Raw genomic sequence first — 20,786 nt, forward strand, 5'->3', positions numbered from 1 at the left:
GGAAAATGTTGATAATTTCAGTTTGTTAAACCTGCGAATCAACGAATTCCACTAAAGCGAATGACTTACTTATGAATATTAAATAGATCACGTGTCTGTGTACGTTAAGAAGGTTACCAATCAGCGGCAGCATAGACTAATTAATATTCATAAGTATGGCCTTCGCTTACGTAGGATTCGTACTTTCGCTCCCGGAAGTTATCCGCAGTGAATGAATTGGACATGCAGTATCTGCGCCCTCTAGTTACTCCGTCATGCGCTCACTTGCTGGACTGATCGCTGTAATAGTGACGGCGACATTTTACCTTTATTTATTGTCCTCCTATCTCCCCCCTGGACCTCAGCTGCCTAAACAGGACCATGAAGAAGACACGGCAAAATTTAATGGTGAAGACAGCCAAAGTGAAATGGAGACTGCAGCCTCCAGGTGTGCCTCTCTGATGCATGTGTGATGATAACTACGGTCTGTCTTTAGCTAGATACAGCTCGAATTGTGATTTACCAGTCTTATGAAAAACATTATGATGATGATGTATAGCTTGCATAGTGTAAAACAAGTGTTAAGCATTCCCAAAATGGATGCTCTATATCTTGTCCTTGTCTCCAGCTGTCATTTGTTCTTTGGCAGTGAAATTAGATCTGTTCTGTTGCTGCCATGTTCATAAAGCAGAAGTTTACTCGTGAATATCCACTACTATTGTCGGCGATGCTCTACAAACTCACTTTCTTAATTTATTTAGATATTATCTTAAGAACTATTTCTTTAGGATAGCTTTTATTTGATTTTTTTTCTCTTTATGTATTATTATTTTAATTTTTTTTTTTTTTACCTATGTAAGCACAGAGAAGCTTGCTTTAAAGGGTTAGTTCACCCAGAAATGAAAGTAATGTCATTTATTACTCACCCTCATGTCGTTCCACACCCGTAAGACCGTTTATTTTCGGAACACAAATTAAGATATTTTTGATGAAATCCGATGGCTCAGTGAGCCCTGCATTCACAGCAATGGTACTTCCTCTCTCAAGATCTATAAAGCTACTAAAAACATATTTAAATCAGTTCATGTAAGTTCAGTAGTTCTACCTTAATATTATAAAGCGATGAGAATACTTTTTGTGCGCCAAAAACAACATAGTGATGAGCCGATTTCAAAACACTGCTTCGGAGCTTTACGAATCGAATCAGTGATTCGGATCTCCTATCAAACGGCTAAACTGCCTGCGTGACTTTGGCACTCTGAGTCACTGATTCGATTCGGAAAGCATTGTTTTGAAATCAGCCCATCACTATATTGTTTAAAAGTTATTATTTATTTTTTTTTTTTGGAGCACAAAAAGTATTCTCGTCACTTTATAATATTAATATTGAACCACTGTACTCACATGAACTGTTTTATATATGTTTTAGTACCTTTATGGATCTTGAGAGAGGAAGTACCATTGCTGTCAATGGAGGCCTCTCTGAGTCAGCGGATTTCATCATAATTTGTGTTCCGAAGATGAACAAAGGTCTTACGGGTGTGGAACAACATGAGGGTGAGTAATAAAATTACATTATTTTCATTTTTGGGTGAACTAACCCTTTAAATTGACTGTATAAAATATAATGTATTATTATGTCTCTTAGATGTAAAATGAAAACCACTATTATTTTCATCTTCATTTGTATATTTTGTTTTGGTCCAGGTTGAAGTTCCCATCAGACCTGGAAGAGCTGAAAGAGATGGCGGAGCTGTTGCAGTTTTATAAAACAGAGCACACAGGATATGTGCTGTTAATCTTCTGCAGTGCCTACCTCTACAAGCAGGCTTTTGCCATACCCGGTTCCTCTTTTTTAGTAAGAGCACAACTTAGTTAAAACATTATACTTTAATGTACACTTGAAAATGACACACATTCATCCTTCCTATTGTGTTGCGGGTCAATTTGACCCACATTCGATTATTGACTGCTTGAAACACTGGTTAAAATGTTTATATTTTCCTGGAAATTTTTCTTATTTAAGTTCATGAATGTGCATGCAAAGTTTCTACATGTATATGTTTTCGAAAGGCTGTACAAATTTTGGTGACTGTGATCAAATAGACTGGTTTCATGAATGACTGGACCCACTGGTTTCCATGCAGTTTGCCTAAAATCAACACAAAGTAAAAAATACTTTGAAAACGTTTAGAAAACGTTTATTGTAGCTTGTCAAATATAAAATATACGAGAACTTATGAAATTTAAGACTCATCTTCTGAATCATGTTTCTTCATCTATTTTAGTTTTTACAGTCAGTTGTTAGTTTTTTGGATCTCAATTACTAGACTGTTGCAGCACTGACAAGAAGTTTGAGAAACCCATTTTACCCTCACAAGGCTTTGAACATTTTCACCTCGGTGTGCAAGTAATGACATTTTTTTGTCTGCACAGCTCATTGTCAACATAACTACACGAGTCAAACTGACCCCAACACAAAGAAAGGAACTCATTTCTCATGTGTATATTTATTTTTTGTCTCTGACAAGCTGCAGTAGATGTTAGTGTTTTTCGTAGTGTTGATTTTTAGCGAACCGCATGGAAACCAACAGGGGTCAATTTGACCGCCCACACAAACAGCGTTCCCATATTATCGACAGCAGACAGCGGGAGGGTTATGTACAACATGCACATTCATATCTTTTGACTTCTACTTCAAGCGTATGACTTTTTTCCCACAGAACATCTTGGCTGGGGCCTTGTTTGGGACGTGGCATGGTCTTCTTCTCGCCTGTGTCCTCACCACAGTAGGTGCCACTCTCTGTTTCCTCCTGTCCCAGGCGTTTGGCAAGCAGCACATTGTGAGACTATTCCCTGACAAGGTGGCCATGCTGCAGAAGAAGGTACATCTAGTAATCTTCTCTTCTAAGATGTCTGAAAGCACAAAGTATGCTAATCCTCACTTGACTTCACTGACATTTTTACTTTCTTCCAGGTCGAGGAAAACAGAAGTAGCTTGTTCTTTTTTCTGCTGTTCCTGAGATTCTTTCCCATGAGTCCAAACTGGTTCTTAAACATGACCTCCCCAATACTGAATATTCCTGTCACTCTTTTCTTCATGGCTGTCTTCATTGGTAAATACAGTTAAATAAAGAACATTTCCTTCCCTTGATATTTGTAGCATTTTTTTCAAACGTGTTTATTTGACTTTCAGGCCTGATGCCGTACAACTTCATCTGCGTCCAGACGGGTTCAATGCTGTCTCATATCTCCTCTCTGGATGACTTGTTCTCCTGGAGTGTGGTGTTGAAACTGCTCCTTATTGCTTGTGTCGCCCTGCTGCCTGGAGCTCTGATCCGTAAATACAGCACTCGGCATCTCCATCTGGATGGCCTCGAATCAAATGGACTCAGGCAAGACAAGAAGAACCGATAAGCGGCAGTGTTGGGTCATTGATCCAATCCCACTTGGATAAAAAGTGCTTTTTAAGAGCTCTATTTTTTTTTTTGTGGCCTAACATATTTCAAAATGGAAGTGTAATTTTTACATACTCTTTACTTGGAAGGCTGCCGTGTCTTTTTTGGCACAGATCGTAATGTATGTGAGAGAAAGGACCTTTTTGCTGCCTTTTGGGTTGTTCTTTTGGGTCTATTTATAATATTGTTGGTCTGGAATTCTGAAATCAGAGTTTACTATACATACTGTACATTTATTCTGACGCAAATCAGCTGTCCATAACAGGATTTTGTGAAGACGTGGAATCTTGCAGCAAAGTATTTGAGGTATTCTTTTAGTACAAACTGTAATGTTATTATTGATATTGTGGATTTTGGTTGTAGGTTACTGTTGTGGAAATTTTACACAAGCCTTAAAAAGTGAACTACCTCACTGAGTGAGAAAATATTAAATATTTTACCATGTTGGAGTACTTGTAAATATTAAAATTTAACATCAAGTTGTAAATATTCACAATGAGTTTTTTGTCTATATGGGGAGGCAGACATCCAAGATGTAAAGTCATGCCTGGAAACTGAAAGCCCATCCAACTTGGTAGTGTTTAAATGGTGAATTAAAGTAAATTCTTTTCTATGTGCCAGTGCCAATAGCAACGCTGTGAGCAGAATGCACTATTTTTATTCACCAAACACCCACATCATGTGAGTAAAGCTGTTTATGATGTGATCAGTCATCTGTCAATAAACTCATTCCATTAGCTTCTGTCAGGACATTTAATCACACCTGCATGCTGTTCATTTCAAGCGTAACCCCTCCTGTTTGAACCACCCGCATTAAGCGGTACTCGAACCCGGGTCCGCCGGCATGGAGGTTGGGCCCTCTAACAAGGAGGCTAAAGACCGCAGTCTCTAGTGTCAGTTGCTAGAGTGCCTCTTGAGATCAGAGGAGTGAGGTTTACACACACAGCTATTACCGGCCTACGTCCGTTACACAAGCAAGCATTCATATGTACAGTTGATTAATATTATGAATGCAGCTTTTAAATTAAAGGGAAAATATGCCATCACATTATGATCAGTGCATTTGTTTGACCCAATAAAACAGGGGTTGTCCAGTCCTGCTCCAACAGGACCATTTATCCTACAGAGTCAAACACACTTGAGAGGAAGCTTCCAGGGCTGTGTCTGAAACAGTCACACCCTTAATAGTGCTAGGGCTACACAATTTTAGGAAAGAGTCTAATTGGAAGTTCAGTTGTTTAACCCCTTCGCACTCCTGTCAAATTAGCCTAAAAAAGGCATACCCAAAGTAAATTGCATGGTGTTCTTGAACCATTTGGAGTAACTGGTACCACGGGAGGTACTGTGGAATGTTAGGATTTAAGCTAAACTCTGCAGGACAGTGGCCCTCCAAGAGAAGGATAGAACACCCCTGGCCAACAAGATGAGCTTCGGACACGAGAGTTTTATAAAGAATTTTTATTGCTTAAATCCATGTTGATCAGCAGTACAGTTCGCCTACATTTCAAAACAACATGGTTGTTAGCAAAAAACAAAAAACAAAAAAAAAGATCAGCTCTCAGTTCCCCTCCCTCCCCCCCTCACTACCCACAATCCAGCTAAGGGTACACGGCAGGCAGTGCAGCAAGCCCAGTCTCTATTTCACGTCGCTCGAAATGAACTAACGCGAGAAGCTAGAGAGCTGCGTAGGAATGGATCTGCCGTGGAAAAGGCGCAAAGAAGTTTTCACAGCCTTCGATTTGCGTTGATTTCTCATGCATCGCTCTGATTTCCCGCTCTCATCCCGAGTTAAACACAACTAGAACGGTGTCGTCATACTGTGAGCAACTATAGATGTGTTTGTGGTCTATTCTAATATCAACCGAATATAGAAAAAACATAGAACAGCACCTACTTTCAGTCTCCGTTCACCCTAAAAGTTTTAGGGCCCAAAGCAGACCACAATGAAATTTCATGCCAAGACTATAAACAACAGCTACCCTAAACTGACCTGATTCGTTCGACTTATATAAGCTATGACTTTTGCCCTAAAGATAATGCAAAGACCTCAATTATCCCTAGCGTTATGTTACAGGATATCGTAATGGATAGCGAGGCAGCTTAATTACCAGATTACAGAGACAATATAACAGTGTGATGTTAGTTAATGCACGTATCGACTAATGCTTCCGTAAAGTTAAATACTGATGCACACCTGACAAAGCTTCGAAATACAAACTCTTTAAGAAAAGTTAACCACTGTTGAATGTTAGATAGGTGTCTATCGACAGCGTGGCACGTGTTACAGTTACAATAACGCTTAAAAGTGAACCGAGTTATCATACTGCTACACAACCTGAACTCCATCAATGAGCAAACACCTGAGATTAAGCAGAAAGTCTATCATTCAGGGGAAATAACGGCCTCGTTTGGCTACGAGCCTTCACAGAGTCAAGAACCGTGTTCGGCTTCTCGAGTGAAAACTTGGTAGAAATCCACAAACTTGACTTGTTCTACCAGAAGCCTCTAACCTTTACTAATAGAAACACTGTCGGCATCTGACATCTGTGCTACTCTTGGTGGGCAATTTGCTTCAGTAGGTACAAAACAAACAATTTACACAGGTCTACGGTAACGCACCCCTACTGAAAACGGTTACTAAAACTACAGAGCGGGACTTCTTGCAGTTCAGTCCACAGACAAATCATGTGAATTACTGTATGAAAGCCAACCAGCTTTGCAAGTTCACATACTTGGACCTGACCGTCTACTGTCTTCCATCTCGATTTGACATAGGCCTCGGTCTTTGAGAGGTAACACGCATGTACAGTAACAGGCAACAGATCCACTGCAGTCAGAGCAGATCTGAGGCGACAAAAATACCTGCATTTGTGACTTTTGTGTGATTACAATAAACAAACACAGTGACTCTGTGAATTATTACATCAAGAAAACAGAGCTTTTTTATTTTTATTTTTTTTATTCGTATCAAACCGGGTTTGTTTTGAGAAAGGCCTTGATAGAAAAACCTCAATTAAAAAATTTGGTCTTACTGTAATTCCTGAATTTGGACTAATTTTTATAAAATGTAAAGAGAAACCTGGCTTGCGCTTCAGACAACGTTACGTAATGCTTTGAATTAAGCCATTCTACGTGATATTCATAGTCTTTCAACCATTTGTCATTGATCTAGACATCAGTATACAATATCCACATTCAGAACCCCTTTCGTGCAGGTAAGTACCCCCCAGTTACACATTCTATAAATCACGAGGTTGTGATCGGTAAAAGAACGCAGTATATTCACATACAGTTTTGAAAGCTTTAAGATCCATTCTTCTTTGTCAGATGGACCTGAAGACTTCAGACTAGTCTTTTTCTTGATATTTTATTATTATCATTAAAAAGAAAACGTTCAAAACTTTCAGTTTACAAGGCATACAAAATGTTGGGAGAAAAAAAAAAGGGAAATTAAGATTGGACTGAGGTACCCTGACGCCTGAGGTAGATCACAATACTGACATGCGCGCCAATCACATTCTGATACAAGTGTTGCGTTGATTCATTACTGTTCTTACTGTTAGTATACTACCAATATTCATAGTCTACTTCCAAGAAAATAAACACTTCCCTTCAGAATAACATGGCAGTGTTCCACCAAAAAAAAAAAAAAAAAAAAAAAAAAGACTTTTTTCTGTTTCTTATTAATAGCTCTCGTCACAAAATAGGAAAAAAAATAGATTCATAAATATTTCTCTCTCTTTATATATATATCTATATACACACACGCATACACACAAATGGAAGCTGTGCGTATTGGCATAAACCTTGCGTCTGGAAGATGAGGCTTAGCTCTCATTGGGCGAGGGAGCTGTCTGTGATGTCATAGACCGGTGACGTTAAGGCCACAAGCTTCCATGGTCAAAAAGTAGAAGAAAATAAAGCACAAAGGGATATCCATGCCTGCACGTCCTGTTGAAATAGTCGATCAATTTCCCAAAACAGCCCAAGTATTGGTAAAAAAAAGTAATAATAATACAAAAAAAAAAAACAATTTCGCTGACCAACCAGCTCACTGAACATGACAGGGTGGTGCTCTCTCTAAAAGGCTGCTTATTGTACATTCACAGATGTCATGCCATTTAGAAAGCTCCCTGACAAAGAGATTTAAAGCCAAACGCGGTCGTGTGTGTACCACAGGTGCCTCCTCGTCCCACAATAAACCTGACCCTCCAATCACATTTTGAGTCGCTCATCTTTTCGTTTGCTTTCAGCATAGATTAAGGCAGAGTTCTTGATGCACATTCGATTTCGCTTCTGCCCGATGCCAAGCCAGTAAAAGGTGCGCTGTCTTTCAGGCGCTGGTGCTTGCTTTATATTCTTTTCATACCCCCTAAAGCAAACAAGGGGTGGTGACTCCTAATCCACATCTACTACATACCGGTCTCGTAATGACTACCGCCACAAGAATGTGGAGGCAATGAAATGACAAAATGCAGAGGCCGCAAAAACACTGGCGTTAAAATAAAAAAAGGAGTGTAAGAGCTGGATAGAAATAAGAACGAAAAGCTAAAAAATGAAAGATATGCACAGTAAGAAATGTTTCAACCGCATCCGTTGGCAAACGCAGGCTTAAGTAACAAGGATCCATTGCGTTGGATGATGTGTCCTGAAATGCAAACAGGCTAAGATACAAGTAAAGGTTCTGTCCTTTACAATTCCCAACATTCTCGTTCCCAACATCAAAGAAATTTGAAAAACATAATGTTATGCGTATGCAACCGCATATGTGCACTACTCGGCCAATGGCTTGTGCAAAACACGAATCGTACTTCTGCTTCAGATAACAGTATATTTGTTCTAGTGTACTGGTGAGAATACTGCTGAGGATCACTGAAATCGCAATCTGAGCATCAAAAATTAAAAAAATTAAAAAATAAAATAAAAATCGGTCGCCAACTGCTAGTGCACACCCACTCTTTCCTACCCAAGAAAACAGCAACACAACTCAGTCAAAATGCATCAGTGTACACGTGTTAATGGAGCGTCTTATCTTTGTTAACCCTATATTAAGCCTAAATTAAGAAGTTTCTAAAGAAATTGTTACTTGGGGTGACCGTGATGTGTCCCATCCTGATAACAGAAGCCCCATACCTATTCTATTCTCAGTCAGGGTGTGTTTGAACAATAAAAGGAACACTTGTCTTCCTTGCGCTTCCTTCCTTCCCCCCTCCCTCCCCAAGCTGGCAGTGCACTCAGAGCCCTTCTGCCTGTGGCTCCTTCATCTCCCCTAGAAAGAAGTTCTTTGGTTTTGATCCCACGGCTGCTGGTCTGCCCGGCCGGTCCCCTGCATCCGGTCTGGTCTGATTCCAGTTGGGAGGGCTACATTCATTGGCAGGTGCCCGCTGGGGCTGCCCTGATGGTCACTTGGAGCGATGTGTCACGGGGGCGCCTTGCTGGTGCTTCTGCTCCTGTTGCTTCACCTGCTGGATGATCTCCCTGATTTTCCTCTGTGCAGTCTGTGGAACCAGAGGAGAGCATGTTTATAGTGGTAAATGTTTGGTTCCACTCCGGTTGTAATAGGAGAGAGGTGACTGCTTGACGGTGGTGCTGTAAGACATTACAATTTCATGTTTTTGTCACTGCACGGTTGGGGAAAGTTACTTTTAAAAGTAATGCATTACAATTTTGCGTCATTCTCAAAAAAAAATAAAACATTTTTATTAAAAGTAATGTGTTATGTTACTTTTTCTCATCTGAGTTGGGCTGTTTATTTGTTTGTTTGTTTTTATAACACCAAAAAATTCTATTTGTGGCAAATGTAAAGGTCCTTTCACACCAAAAGTGAAATGAATAAGCATCAAGCTGAAGGAAATGCAAATTCACGCCTGTACAGTAGAGGGCGCAGTTTAAACAAACAAGCCTTTCAGCTCAGCTGCTATTCTGGAATACAGAAGAATAGCAAGCAGAAGTAGTAAATGAGTAAATGCCTGCTCACATTTAGTCTAGAACTAGTCTAGAATAACCATCATGTTCACACAACGCCTCTGCACTTACTCCCAATTTCTCTCAGCATGAGGACAGGAGAGCTGTCAGTCAATAAATGGGAAAACAAAGTAGCTTGCATTTACTTATTTGAAAAATAACTCAGATATTTTGTTGTAAATTTAAAAGTAATGCATTACTTTACTAGTTACTTGAAAAAAGTAATCTGATTACGTTACTTTTAATGCGTTACCCCCAACACTGATGCCATGTATCATTGACCAATAAGAGGTGATTTTATTTACACCCAATTCAACAGCTTTTAGCTTTTACATAGTCAAGGAACAAAATGAAGTAAAATACACTAACATTAAAAATGTTAGTTTTGGGGTTGAAAGATTTTTGGAAGAAGTCTTTTTCTTTTCACCAAGGCTGCATTTATTTGATCAAAAATACAGTAAAAAAAGAAGAAAAATATAATTTCAATTTATATAAAGTGTTATCTATTTTAATATATTTTAAAATGTAATTTATTCTTGTGATGAATTGTTAGCATCATTACTCCAGTCTTCAGAGTCACATGATCCTTCAGAAATCATTCTAATATACTGATTTGCTGCTCACAAATAATTTCCTACTTATTATCAATGATGAAAGCAGTTGTGCAGGTTAATATTTTTGTGAAAACTGTGATACATTTTTTTCAGGACTCTTATGAATATAAAGAAGCATTTATTTGAAATAGAATTATATATGTGTTTACTGTCACTTTTAATCAATTTAATCTGTCCTTGCTGAATAAAAGTATTAATTTATTAAAAAACAAACAAAAAATCTCAACTTTTGAACACTTGATGCAGATTTCAAATCAATGTTGAAATGAAATGTTGTGCAAAGTGACAAAATCATAGTCACAGTTAAGGTGAGCATTATGTTGGACCAATGAGATCTGACTGTAGACAGGGCCGCCCAGCTTGGAAAAATAAAGCCCATGTGGCCGACTGTACGTCTCCTCATGCAGTGCTCTTGACAGCAGTGGCTGGTTAGGACAAAATCTCATATTAACATGGAAAAAATACGCTTTTTTGCTGCTGATTAGGATAGAGTATAGCATTTTTCAGAATTCTTTTGAACAAAACAGCAGAAGGTATATGAAAACAAACACTGTCCATATTTGTAGTGATATATCATGTATAATTTACCTGGCTGGCAAAGAAATGCCCACTGATTTTGACAAAGACCTCATCGTTCTCGTCTGGCGTTTGGTCCCGTGGCACTATGACCTCTGCACTGGTTAGGTTCTGCAGCTCATTAACCTGAAAGAGGTTCAGAGAAACAAGCTGATGACATCACTACCTAACAGTCATAATGCCAGTTGGGTCAAAGTGAGCCAACATTATGTGGCAATCAGACTCATAAAAGAACAAGCAGCACATATCAAGTTGCTCACTGGTAAAAGACCAATCTGCTGTTATGCCCTTGGGTAACAACTGCAACGGCTCTACTCTATAAATGATGCCCCGGTGGTTGGAGGCCCCATGAATAGAGACAAATATTTACTAGAAACAACATGTACAGTTCCTAAAACATATAACCCTGACTGAAACAGGTCACAGTGATTTAGATCAGCCTGCTCTCTTCAAGCCATAGACCGAAAAGTAACAGTTATATAACATAATAACCAAACTTTAGACATAATAAAGTTTTTACCCTTTAAATAGCTTGAAAAAAAGCTTTCACAGACTTTTTCAGTCCTTTTGCAGAGCAAATTACATGGAAAAATGAGTCAGGTACATATTAAACGATTATCAAAAACAATAACATAACATTTTCATAATTTGCACTGGTGGCGTGTATGAACTCTGTCACGTACTATTCACACCACATTAACTTTGATTAATCAACAATGTTCCCATTTTTAACAGTGAACATTTCATTGTTTTTGAGAAAGCTACTTTAAATGTTTTATGGATTCTCAGAATCACTGTTTCCTATTGCAAACCCATTTTGACTCAGTCATTTATAATGGTGCATAATGAAAGGAATATTGACTAGTGATGAGTAAAAAGCTGTGATGGTATGTGCTACACAACAACTTGTTGTTTGAAAAGGTGTAAACATTTTATTGAGAATCAGAATCCTATATTAGGTCTGTGACATTACTCAAGCTCAGGGTAAACAGGGCTTTCAGACTCTGAAATAAATAAATAAACCCTATTGAACACTTTATTTCCCCTGTTGTATTTTTTTTAAAGGGGACCTATAATGCGCCTTTTACAACATGTAATATAAGTCTCTGGTGTCCCCAGAATGTGTCTTTCAGCTTTTTGCCTCTATTTGGGTGTGAGCAAAAACACACCGGTTTTGTGTGTGTCCCTTTAAATGCAAATAAGCTACTTCTCCCGGCCGCTTTCAAGAAGAGGGCGGAGCTTTAACAGCTCACGCTTCGGTTGATCAAACAACAACAAAGGTGGAGAATCTCACGCAGCCAAAATGAGGATTGTCAGTAACGGTGTTCAGCCTTACATTGTTCAAACCGGAGTCGGACACTGATGGAGAGACTCAGGAAGAAGTTGCAACTTTTAAGAATGCAACTGGATGTTTCTTAAAGGTGCCCTAGATTGTTTTTTTACAATTTGTAATATAAGTCCTAAGTGTCCCCTGAATGTGTCTGTGAAGTTTCAGCTCAAAATACCCCATAGATTTTTTTTAATTAATTTTTTTAACTGCCTATTTTGGGGCATCATTAACTATGCACTGATTTTTTTCAGCACGGCCCCTTTAAGAGATGCGCTTCCTCTGCCCCACGAGCTCTCGACTCTATATACATTGCATAAACAAAGTTCACACAGCTAATATAACCCTCAAATGGATCTTTACAAGATGTTCGTCATGCATGCTGTATGCATGCTTCGAATTATGTGAGTAAAGTATTTATTTAGATGGTTACGTTTGATTCTGTGTGAGTTTGAGGCTATGCTCTGTGGCTAAAGCTAACATTACACACTGTTGGAGAGATTTATAAAGAATGAAGTTGTGTTTATGAATTATACAGACTGCACGTGTTTAAAAATGAAAATAACGACGACTCTCTTGTCTCCGTGAATACAGTAAGAAACGATGGTAACTTTAACTACATGTAACAGTATATTAGCAACATGCTAACGAAACATTTAGAAAGACAATTTACAAATATCACTAAAAATATCATGATATCATGGATCATGTCAGTTATTATTGCTCCATCTGCCATTTTTCGCTGTTGTTCTTGCTTGCTTACCTTGTCTGTGCACAGATCCAGCCGTTAATACTGCCTTTCCTTGTCTAATGCGTCGAATGGGCTGGCATTATGCAAATACTGGGGTCATACATATTAATGATCCTGACTGTTGCGTAACAGTCGGTGTTATGTTGAGATCCGAGTGTTTTCCGGAAGTCTTTTAAACAAATGAGATTTACATAAGGAGGAGGAAACAATGGGGTTTGAAACTCAATGTATGTCTTTTCCATGTACTGAACTCTTGTTATTCAGCTATGCCAAGATAAATTCAAATTCTGATTCTAGGGCACCTTTAAGGGTTAGTGGATAAATGTATGTAGTTGCTGTGGAGTTGATACAACTCATCAACTAGCATGTGCCGTCATGTTAATCTTTTGTGTAAATCCAGCATTGAATCGACCCTCGTTTGTGAAGCAGTCCAGAGTAAAATTACGGCATGGTAACAACACTCCACTACAACAACTCTTCCTCTTCTCTAAAGCAGCTCAACATGGCCTCGCCCCTATGTTGCGTGTTCTCGGGGGCGGGGTTTATGTACATTTTAGGGTTAGTGATGTCACTAACCCTAAATAAATTCCACAATGAGGCCTGATGCCACATCAGCTGTGTTTGCTCACCCTGTCATAAAAACCTCAGAAATCACTACCATGAAGGAGTCCTACTATATATGAGTCATACTACTGTATATACAGCACATCACTGAATGATTTTGATCTTACTTAATACTATATTTCACCGTATTCTCACCGTTTTGCCGCCTTTCCCGATGACCCGCCCAGCTGCTGAAGACGGCACTTTTATATGTGTCTCCAGCTTCACTTCTTCTTTTGCAGTAAAGAAATTCTCTTCTTTCAGTTTCCCAAATATCCTGCCCTGGGCCTGAAATGCAGAAGCAAAGACACTGTTCATTTTTCAGGGGCATTACAGGGTAAAACAGGGCTAAAGACCAAAAGACATTTCTTTTCAACTGTCATATACTTTGGGACCAAAATCACATTTTCATTCATTCATTCATTCTGTCACTCATTCCATTCCACCTAGACTGAATGTAACTAATTGTACTGGGCTTTTAAGTTTTTATTTTATTCCTTTACCTTAAACTGAGCTTCTGGCGGGCCAGTGATGATGACCATCCTCTGAGTGACATCAGGACTCTCTGCAGGTGCAATCTGCACATGAACAACAATAAGAACAACAAACCTTCAACCGATGAGCTCAGAGGGGAGTTCCACTATGAGTGTATTTATGTACACACTTTTTTTGTTGTATTTACATGCCAAGATATGAATCAACACTATTTTCTGAGATAACCAACAACATGCACAAACGCTGTTGACAGAACTTAATTTGCTTTAAATAATATTCCTTGTATTTCTATAGCTACATCTGATGTGTGAACCATTCATTCAGCTCATTCTCTTGAAGTCATTTCACACAACCACCAGAGGGATCTGTTCCCAATTAATAGAGGTATAATAGTTTAAATTTTTCCATGTTCAGTTTATGATTCTGTGGTCAAGAATGCATATACTGCAGTAAAATGCACCACACTGTAAAATTACATACAACAATTCACACTTGGTGAAACGTCAGCATTTATTGAAATAGAAAACATCTATAAGCAGTTCTGTTGTTACTGTTAAAGGTCACTGACACTCTCTAAGTGTACATTGTTTCAACGATAATAAGAATTACTGTAATGAAGTATTTTTGATCAAATAAATGCAGCCTTGGTGAGCATAAAAGACTTCTTTCAAAAATATAAAAAAATCTTACCAGCCCCAAACTTTAGAACGGTAGTGTAATAGTTCACTTGCCATTAGACGTGAAATGAACTGAGGCACAAACACATATTGAACCATGGGTTGAACTGTCTCACCCTACTGATTACCCAGCAACCTACAGGGCTGGCTGAATCAACAGTGAGGAGTTTATAGATGATTGCCTCACCCACACTGAGGCACTAAGCCAAATCTAACCGTCATATGGTTTCAAATTAAGGATCTCAGCAACGGGACACAGAAAACTAGATGGATAATTGTGCTTCACGTAACAAAAACATACAAGGAACCTTCATTTTACAGATATGACATGACAGCAGAGGCATTTTAGTAGGCAGGAACTCCTACCTTAATAGAGGCTCCTGCGAATCGTGCCAGTTGTTTAATATGTTGGCCCTTCTTGCCAATAATAGCACCGACAGCCTGAGTTGGGATAAAGAGGTAGACCACCTCCTGTTCAGGAGCCTGCTGTGGAGAAGGCAGAAGAAACATGCAAAATATTCCTCTAATTCAGTGTGATGCTGTAAATCAGGGATTCTCTAAAATCCATCCGGGCATGTGATCATTTTACAAAAGTGGTTTGTAAAAATGTCATGTGTCTGTTTACTCCATAGGGAACCCCCCACAATCCCACTGAGATACTGCTCACTTCAGCGCAGGCTGGAGGTTGAGCCCTAAAGGTTCAGTTTCTCCATTCATCACAAAAGTGATGTTGAGGACACAAACCTCTTATCTGTTTCTAAAGGACCTGACCTGCCTGACACCCATGTGTGAACCATAGGAAACTGATGACTCATTGTTCAGGCTCAGACTGTAGCATGGGCGACAGTGATATATTGAAGAGGTCTCAGAGATATTTCATTCATAAGTTAACAGCCTTAAGGCCTGTTCACACCGGGACGAATATCGCGCGATTTTCGCCGACGTTTAACGCCTCGTGACTAAACAACGGGCGCCAATGTGAGTGTGCACACCGACGCGATAAACGCGAGGCGTAAAAGCGTCATTTTTTAAAAAATGCCTCGGGTTCGTTTTTTTGGTTTGACGCGCCGCGTTAAAAACTGGCAGACCAATGAGATTGGCGCTTTTGTTCACGTGCCTGGAGCTGCTGAAGTTACAGTAAAACACGACTTGGTGGCGCTCAAGCACAAAACGGTCTTGCCGAGCACACAAAGACGACGAAGAGAAAGTAAGTAGATGAGGAAGACCCCTACAAACTATCCCTGCATCTCAAACAGCTCCCTAGCTTCCTAGGTCGTGTATCAGTATACCATGTAAATGAATGTGGCCGACTCCCTGATCAGTGCCCTGACTAGTGAAGTAGAGAGCTGATTGAGACGCACACTATGGGTGCTCTGCCACAGATGTGTATTATTTCTGTATTTTTCCTTTTTTTTTTCTTTTACATTCAAGAAATATAGTTGAGAATGTCTGTTTCATAAATATGTTTATTTACACTACCGTTCACTTGCACTATATATATGTATATATATATATATATATATATATATATATATATATATATATATATATATATATATATATATATATATATGTATGTATGCCATTTTACATATGCATTTTTTTTAATCTTCTTTAACTTTATTTATTTATTTATTTATTTATTTATTTATTTATTTTTTTGAACACATTTACAACAAACAATTCACAAAATCTCTCGTTGGGAGACTTATGTGCAGAAACATAGTTAAACACAATGAAATGAAACATATTTCAATAAAGCAAATAATACAAATGAATGTAAAATAAAATAAATTAAGCAAAGGCACTTCAGTCCATAAGGCATGACAAAATTGTTACAAACATCAAGATGCAATGGTAATTATGTAATAATTAACTTTATTAATATCATATGTTTATTTGCACTACCGTTAAGCACAAGCGCCACATACTGTCAGGGAGTGAATTTGCACTTTCACTCGGCGCATCGCCGGTGAAAATCACTTGGGTGTGAACACAAAAAACGTCTCGAAAAACGCTGACGATAAACGCGTGCGATATTCGTCCCGGTGTGTACAGGCCTTTAGCTTGTGGTGCACAGTACTGTCAGATGGAGAAAGAGGCTGTTATTTGGTGAATAACTACTAAGTTATTTATTGAAATGACATGAGACATTGCTGTTACAGTGATAACTGTGTCCATTGTCCAGTTGGTTCATACCGTAGTCACTCAATCTTGTGTCAGTTAAAGAGTCTACAAGCACACTGTCAATGGATAGGAAATATTTTCAAAATTATTTTTTTGTGTGTGTGTGTGTGGCTGGAACACTGCATCCACCAATTATCATCTAGAAGTAGAACTGTCCAGTTTACAAGACAGTTTCAGTTCCAGTACTCACTGTGTGCTGGTGAGAGACGGCACTAGCAGGCGGCACACCATACAGCCCACCCAGCTGTGATGAGTGACCCTGGAATGAATGAGATGGATAATTTACAAATGGTTTATATCTCAAGAACATTTCACTGGCTCTTCTTTATTACACAAATAAATATTGAGAAGACAGAATATATTCTATAAGTTCAAAAGTCAGTCTTCTTAAGTTCACTCTTTTGCTCTCAACTTAAAGGGGGGGTGCAATGTTATTTCATGCATTTTGACTTATTTACACTGTTGAAGAGTTGCATTCTCATGCTAAACATGGCCAAAGTTTCAAAACACGAGTTGGACGTATGACGGAGTATTTCTGTGCCAAATGACTACTTCCGGTTTCGGTACAGGTTTCGGAGAGTTTTTTCTAGTATGGCCCTTTATTACGTAATAAAGAGCGGAATTCCTTGTATAGGCACTTCTCCCTGATAAGCGTGCACACACACACATCACCCAGAACAAGAGCAAGAGCATGCCCATCAATGCGTTTCATTCGGGTTACGGAAGCCGAGAGATTTTTCAACAATGGCTGTGTCCCAGTTCAGGGGCTCCACCCTTTGAAGGCTGCATACATCATCGAGGCAGTCTCATTTATGAAAAATAACCATTAGATTGCAATGTAAGAAAGAAATTACAGTATTTTACACCTCACAATGAATATCAGTCAATTTTATTACGGTTACTTTTCTTAAATATGACATCCTTGATGAAGTATTCAGCCTTCAAATGCGACCTCCAAAGGATGAAGTCTCCAAAATGAGACGCAGCTCCTGTCACCGAAGGAGTGTGTTTTTGGTTGTGAGGGAAAGATTACCTTTTTCAGCTTCCCAAAGAACCCAGCGTTAAGGGAACAGAGGATGAAGTTTGTTTTTCCGGGGCAGCAACGGAATTGTGCACGTATGTATGTTTGTTCCCGGGATTTTGGTGCATCAGATGTCTGTGTTTTGTTGGCAATTGTCGAGCAAGTGCATATAATGTAAACAACACAAACGTTTTTGTTCCCTTTTTATTTATAAAGATGTCACAGCTAGCAGAAGCTGTGCGCGCTTGTGACTCTTTAGCCCCGCCCACAGCACTGACAGCAGGCATGCCTCCAGAAGCTCAGCTTTTTTCGAAAAGACTCGGTTTAGCATATCTATCTTTTATAAATATGACAAAACTAAAGACTTTTTGGAGATATGAAGGATGCAATGTTACTCTATGTATACTCAAGATTAACATGAGATTGGCAGAAACTGTGTGTGACCCCCCCCCCCCTTAACATGATTAGACCACCATGAATTGTCATGCAAATGAACTGAAAAAAAGAGAAAGCTGTGACTGAATGACAGAGACAGAAACAACACCAAACACACTCTACTGTATAAAATGCAAAGCAAAATGTGACAATTGTCATAATGAAGTTTGTGTGAATATTTTTTACTTTAAAAAATAAATCAATACCAAATATTTAAAACACTGTATTTATTTTGTTTTCACATTAATTTGGAGATTCAATGTGAAAATATATTAATGTTAGGATAGGAGTGATTAATCATGATTTTTTCGCCAGCCCTACTTTAAAATTATACATTTATAAGTTATAGCTTTAAAAAAGACATTGGCCCATTTAATACCTGCAACCTACAGTGGGTTCAACAAATATTGGCTCCCTTGGTAAACATGAGCAAAACAATTTCTCCTCTTGGTCTTTCATTCAAAATATTCACAACATTTTTTTTCTGAAATGTATATATTCCACAATTATTGCCACCCCTACTAATGAGTAAAAATCTCACTGAAGTATATTCCCATACATATGGTATTTTTTTAAGTTCACCTTAGTGATCAGAAGTCATGACTTCCTGTTTCACTTGGCTCTAAATGTTAGTGACACACCGGCCAAATTTCTATAGTCATCCATCACTATGGGAAAGACCTGAGAATACAATAATGATGTGTGACAAAAGGTTGCTGAGCTGCACTAATCAGGAAATGGCTATAAGATGATAGTTTAATTGTTGGAATACTCATTTCTGCTATCTGAGCAATAATTAAGAAGTTTAAAGTCATCATGAAATCAACATTGACACTATTTACTTTGTTAGCACATATTATTAGTTTTGTGGTGAACAATTAATCCGTGCAAGTTAGTACACAGAAAAAAAAATAGTTTGTCATGGTAATCTTTAATCAAAATCTTAAAAGTTAGTTCCGGTCTGGAATGGCGTTCCTTCTCTGATGACGTCAGTTTGACGGCTTGGGTTGAAAACGCGTAAACCACTCCCCTCAAACCGTTAGTCCTGCTATGAGCGAGAGATGGAGAGGAGGAGCGCTAAAGTAAAACACTGCCCTCTATTCAATATTCTGTTTCACTTGGAAATAAGTCACAACACTAGAGAAATGTTGGTTGCAACTTTCGTTTCACGGGACTTTAAATCAACTGGTGATGCAAACAATCTACCTGTAAGAGGATGTGTGTCTATATTGGCCCCACACACACTGAGGAGGGTGGTTTGAGTCGTCAAACAAATTGCAAAGATTAGAGTTGGAGAATTGCAGATGTGGTTAGAAAGTCTCCAAAACTATGATCATACCTCACCTATATAAACATGAGTTGTTTGGGAAGGTTGCAACAAAAAAAGCCTTTCAAAAGACATCAAACAGCATCTCATGCACCTACAGTTTGCCAGGCATTACTGGAACTTTCAGTGGAACTGGGTTTTATGGTCAGAAGAGACCAAAATAAAGCTTTTTGGAAAAACACCTGGTTTGGCATAGGACAGAAACATAGCCATGCGGAAAAGCACTGTGAAGTATGGTGGTGTATCTTTAATGCTGTGGGGCTAATTTTCTTCCAAAAACCCTGGACAACTTGTTAGGAGACACGGTATCATAAACACCTGACTGACCCTGTCAGGAAGCTTAAACTGGGCCGTGGTTGGATCTTCTAGCATGACAATGATCTCAAAATAAACAACAGAACAGTTCACTGAGCCAAACCTGATAAATAATAATAAAAAAAACCTGTGGGATGAGCTGAAGAAAAGAATTCACAAGCTTGGACCTCTGAATCTGAAGGATCTGGAGAGATCCTGTATGGAGGAATGGTCTCAGATCTTCTTTTTTTCCCAGAAGATTTTTTTTTTCTTTCAACTATTTGACTTTAATTAAAGGTTAGATTTTTGTGAATATTTTGAATTAAAGACTAAGAGGAGAAATTGCACAAAAAAAAAATGTTCACAGTTTTGCTCATATTTACCAATATTTGAGGAGCCCACTGTATTTAGCCTTTTTTTGGTAACTCATAGCAGTGCTATTTTAGTATAATTTTTTATTTAATTATTTAAAGTATATAGTATATATAGTATAGTTTTTATATTTTAATATATTTTCCAATATTTTCATATTTTTTTAAAGGTCCCGTTTTTCGTGGTTTTTTGAAGCTTTGATTGTGTTTATAGTGTGCAATATAACATGTGTTCATGTTTCGCGTGTAAAAAAACACAGTATTTTTCACATAATTTACTTATCTGTATACCGCTGTTTCCACTGTCATAAAAACGGGCTGATGACTTCCTTGTTCTATGAAGTCCCTCCTTCAGAAATACGTAACGAGTTCTGATTGTGCCAGCGGTTCCTGTGTTGTGATTCGACAGCAGCTTAGCGCTCCTTGCCCGGAAAGGTCACGCCTCTTACCATAACGTGGAGATGCACGCGCTCAGTGTTATTGTAAACATGTCTTTAATTTTACCCTATCAATTTGAGCCGGAATCAGACCCGGTGATTGGACTGCGGGATGAAAATAACAGCGTTTCGACGACGTGGCGACAAACACACTCTACAAACGCAACTCTTGTGTATTCCTGTGGGCGGAGGTTAGTCAAAAAACTGTTTTAGTGACGTCATTAAAGAAGGAAGTAGAGGGATGTAGTCCAAACTGGCCGTTCGATGTAG

The 20,786-nt window shown here is 38.6% G+C and overlaps 2 protein-coding genes across 6 annotated transcripts in view; one reads left to right on the forward strand and one right to left on the reverse strand.

Moving 5' to 3' along the window:
* Window positions 1–202: 202 nt before the first annotated feature.
* Window positions 203–4,174, forward strand: tmem41aa (transmembrane protein 41aa). The gene is made up of 5 exons (XM_048193268.1): window positions 203–427; window positions 1,687–1,837; window positions 2,703–2,864; window positions 2,957–3,095; window positions 3,176–4,174. Exons 1-5 carry the CDS (start codon window positions 255–257, stop codon window positions 3,394–3,396), a joined length of 846 nt encoding a protein of 281 aa, XP_048049225.1. The 5' UTR covers window positions 203–254; the 3' UTR covers window positions 3,397–4,174.
* A 706-nt stretch (window positions 4,175–4,880) lies between these two features.
* The window catches only part of igf2bp2a (insulin-like growth factor 2 mRNA binding protein 2a), a 72,642-nt gene continuing 56,736 nt past the window's right edge, over window positions 4,881–20,786 (reverse strand). For 2 of the 5 annotated variants that reach the window (XM_048193259.1, XM_048193264.1), the window contains exons 11-16: window positions 16,822–16,890; window positions 14,811–14,930; window positions 13,776–13,850; window positions 13,429–13,560; window positions 10,604–10,717; window positions 10,165–10,440 (exon numbers count right to left, since the gene is read on the reverse strand). In XM_048193259.1, coding sequence (XP_048049216.1) covers window positions 10,270–10,440; window positions 10,604–10,717; window positions 13,429–13,560; window positions 13,776–13,850; window positions 14,811–14,930; window positions 16,822–16,890 — 681 coding nt within the window. In that variant the 3' untranslated portion in view covers window positions 10,165–10,269. Of the gene's footprint in view, window positions 8,936–10,164; window positions 10,441–10,603; window positions 10,718–13,428; window positions 13,561–13,775; window positions 13,851–14,810; window positions 14,931–16,821; window positions 16,891–20,786 lie in introns of those variants that run through there. The other 3 variants (XM_048193263.1, XM_048193262.1, XM_048193261.1) reach the window with 3 other exon arrangements.

Source organism: Megalobrama amblycephala, linkage group LG6 (genome assembly GCF_018812025.1).
Source record: "Megalobrama amblycephala isolate DHTTF-2021 linkage group LG6, ASM1881202v1, whole genome shotgun sequence".
NCBI classification, from domain to species: Eukaryota; Metazoa; Chordata; class Actinopteri; order Cypriniformes; family Xenocyprididae; genus Megalobrama; species Megalobrama amblycephala.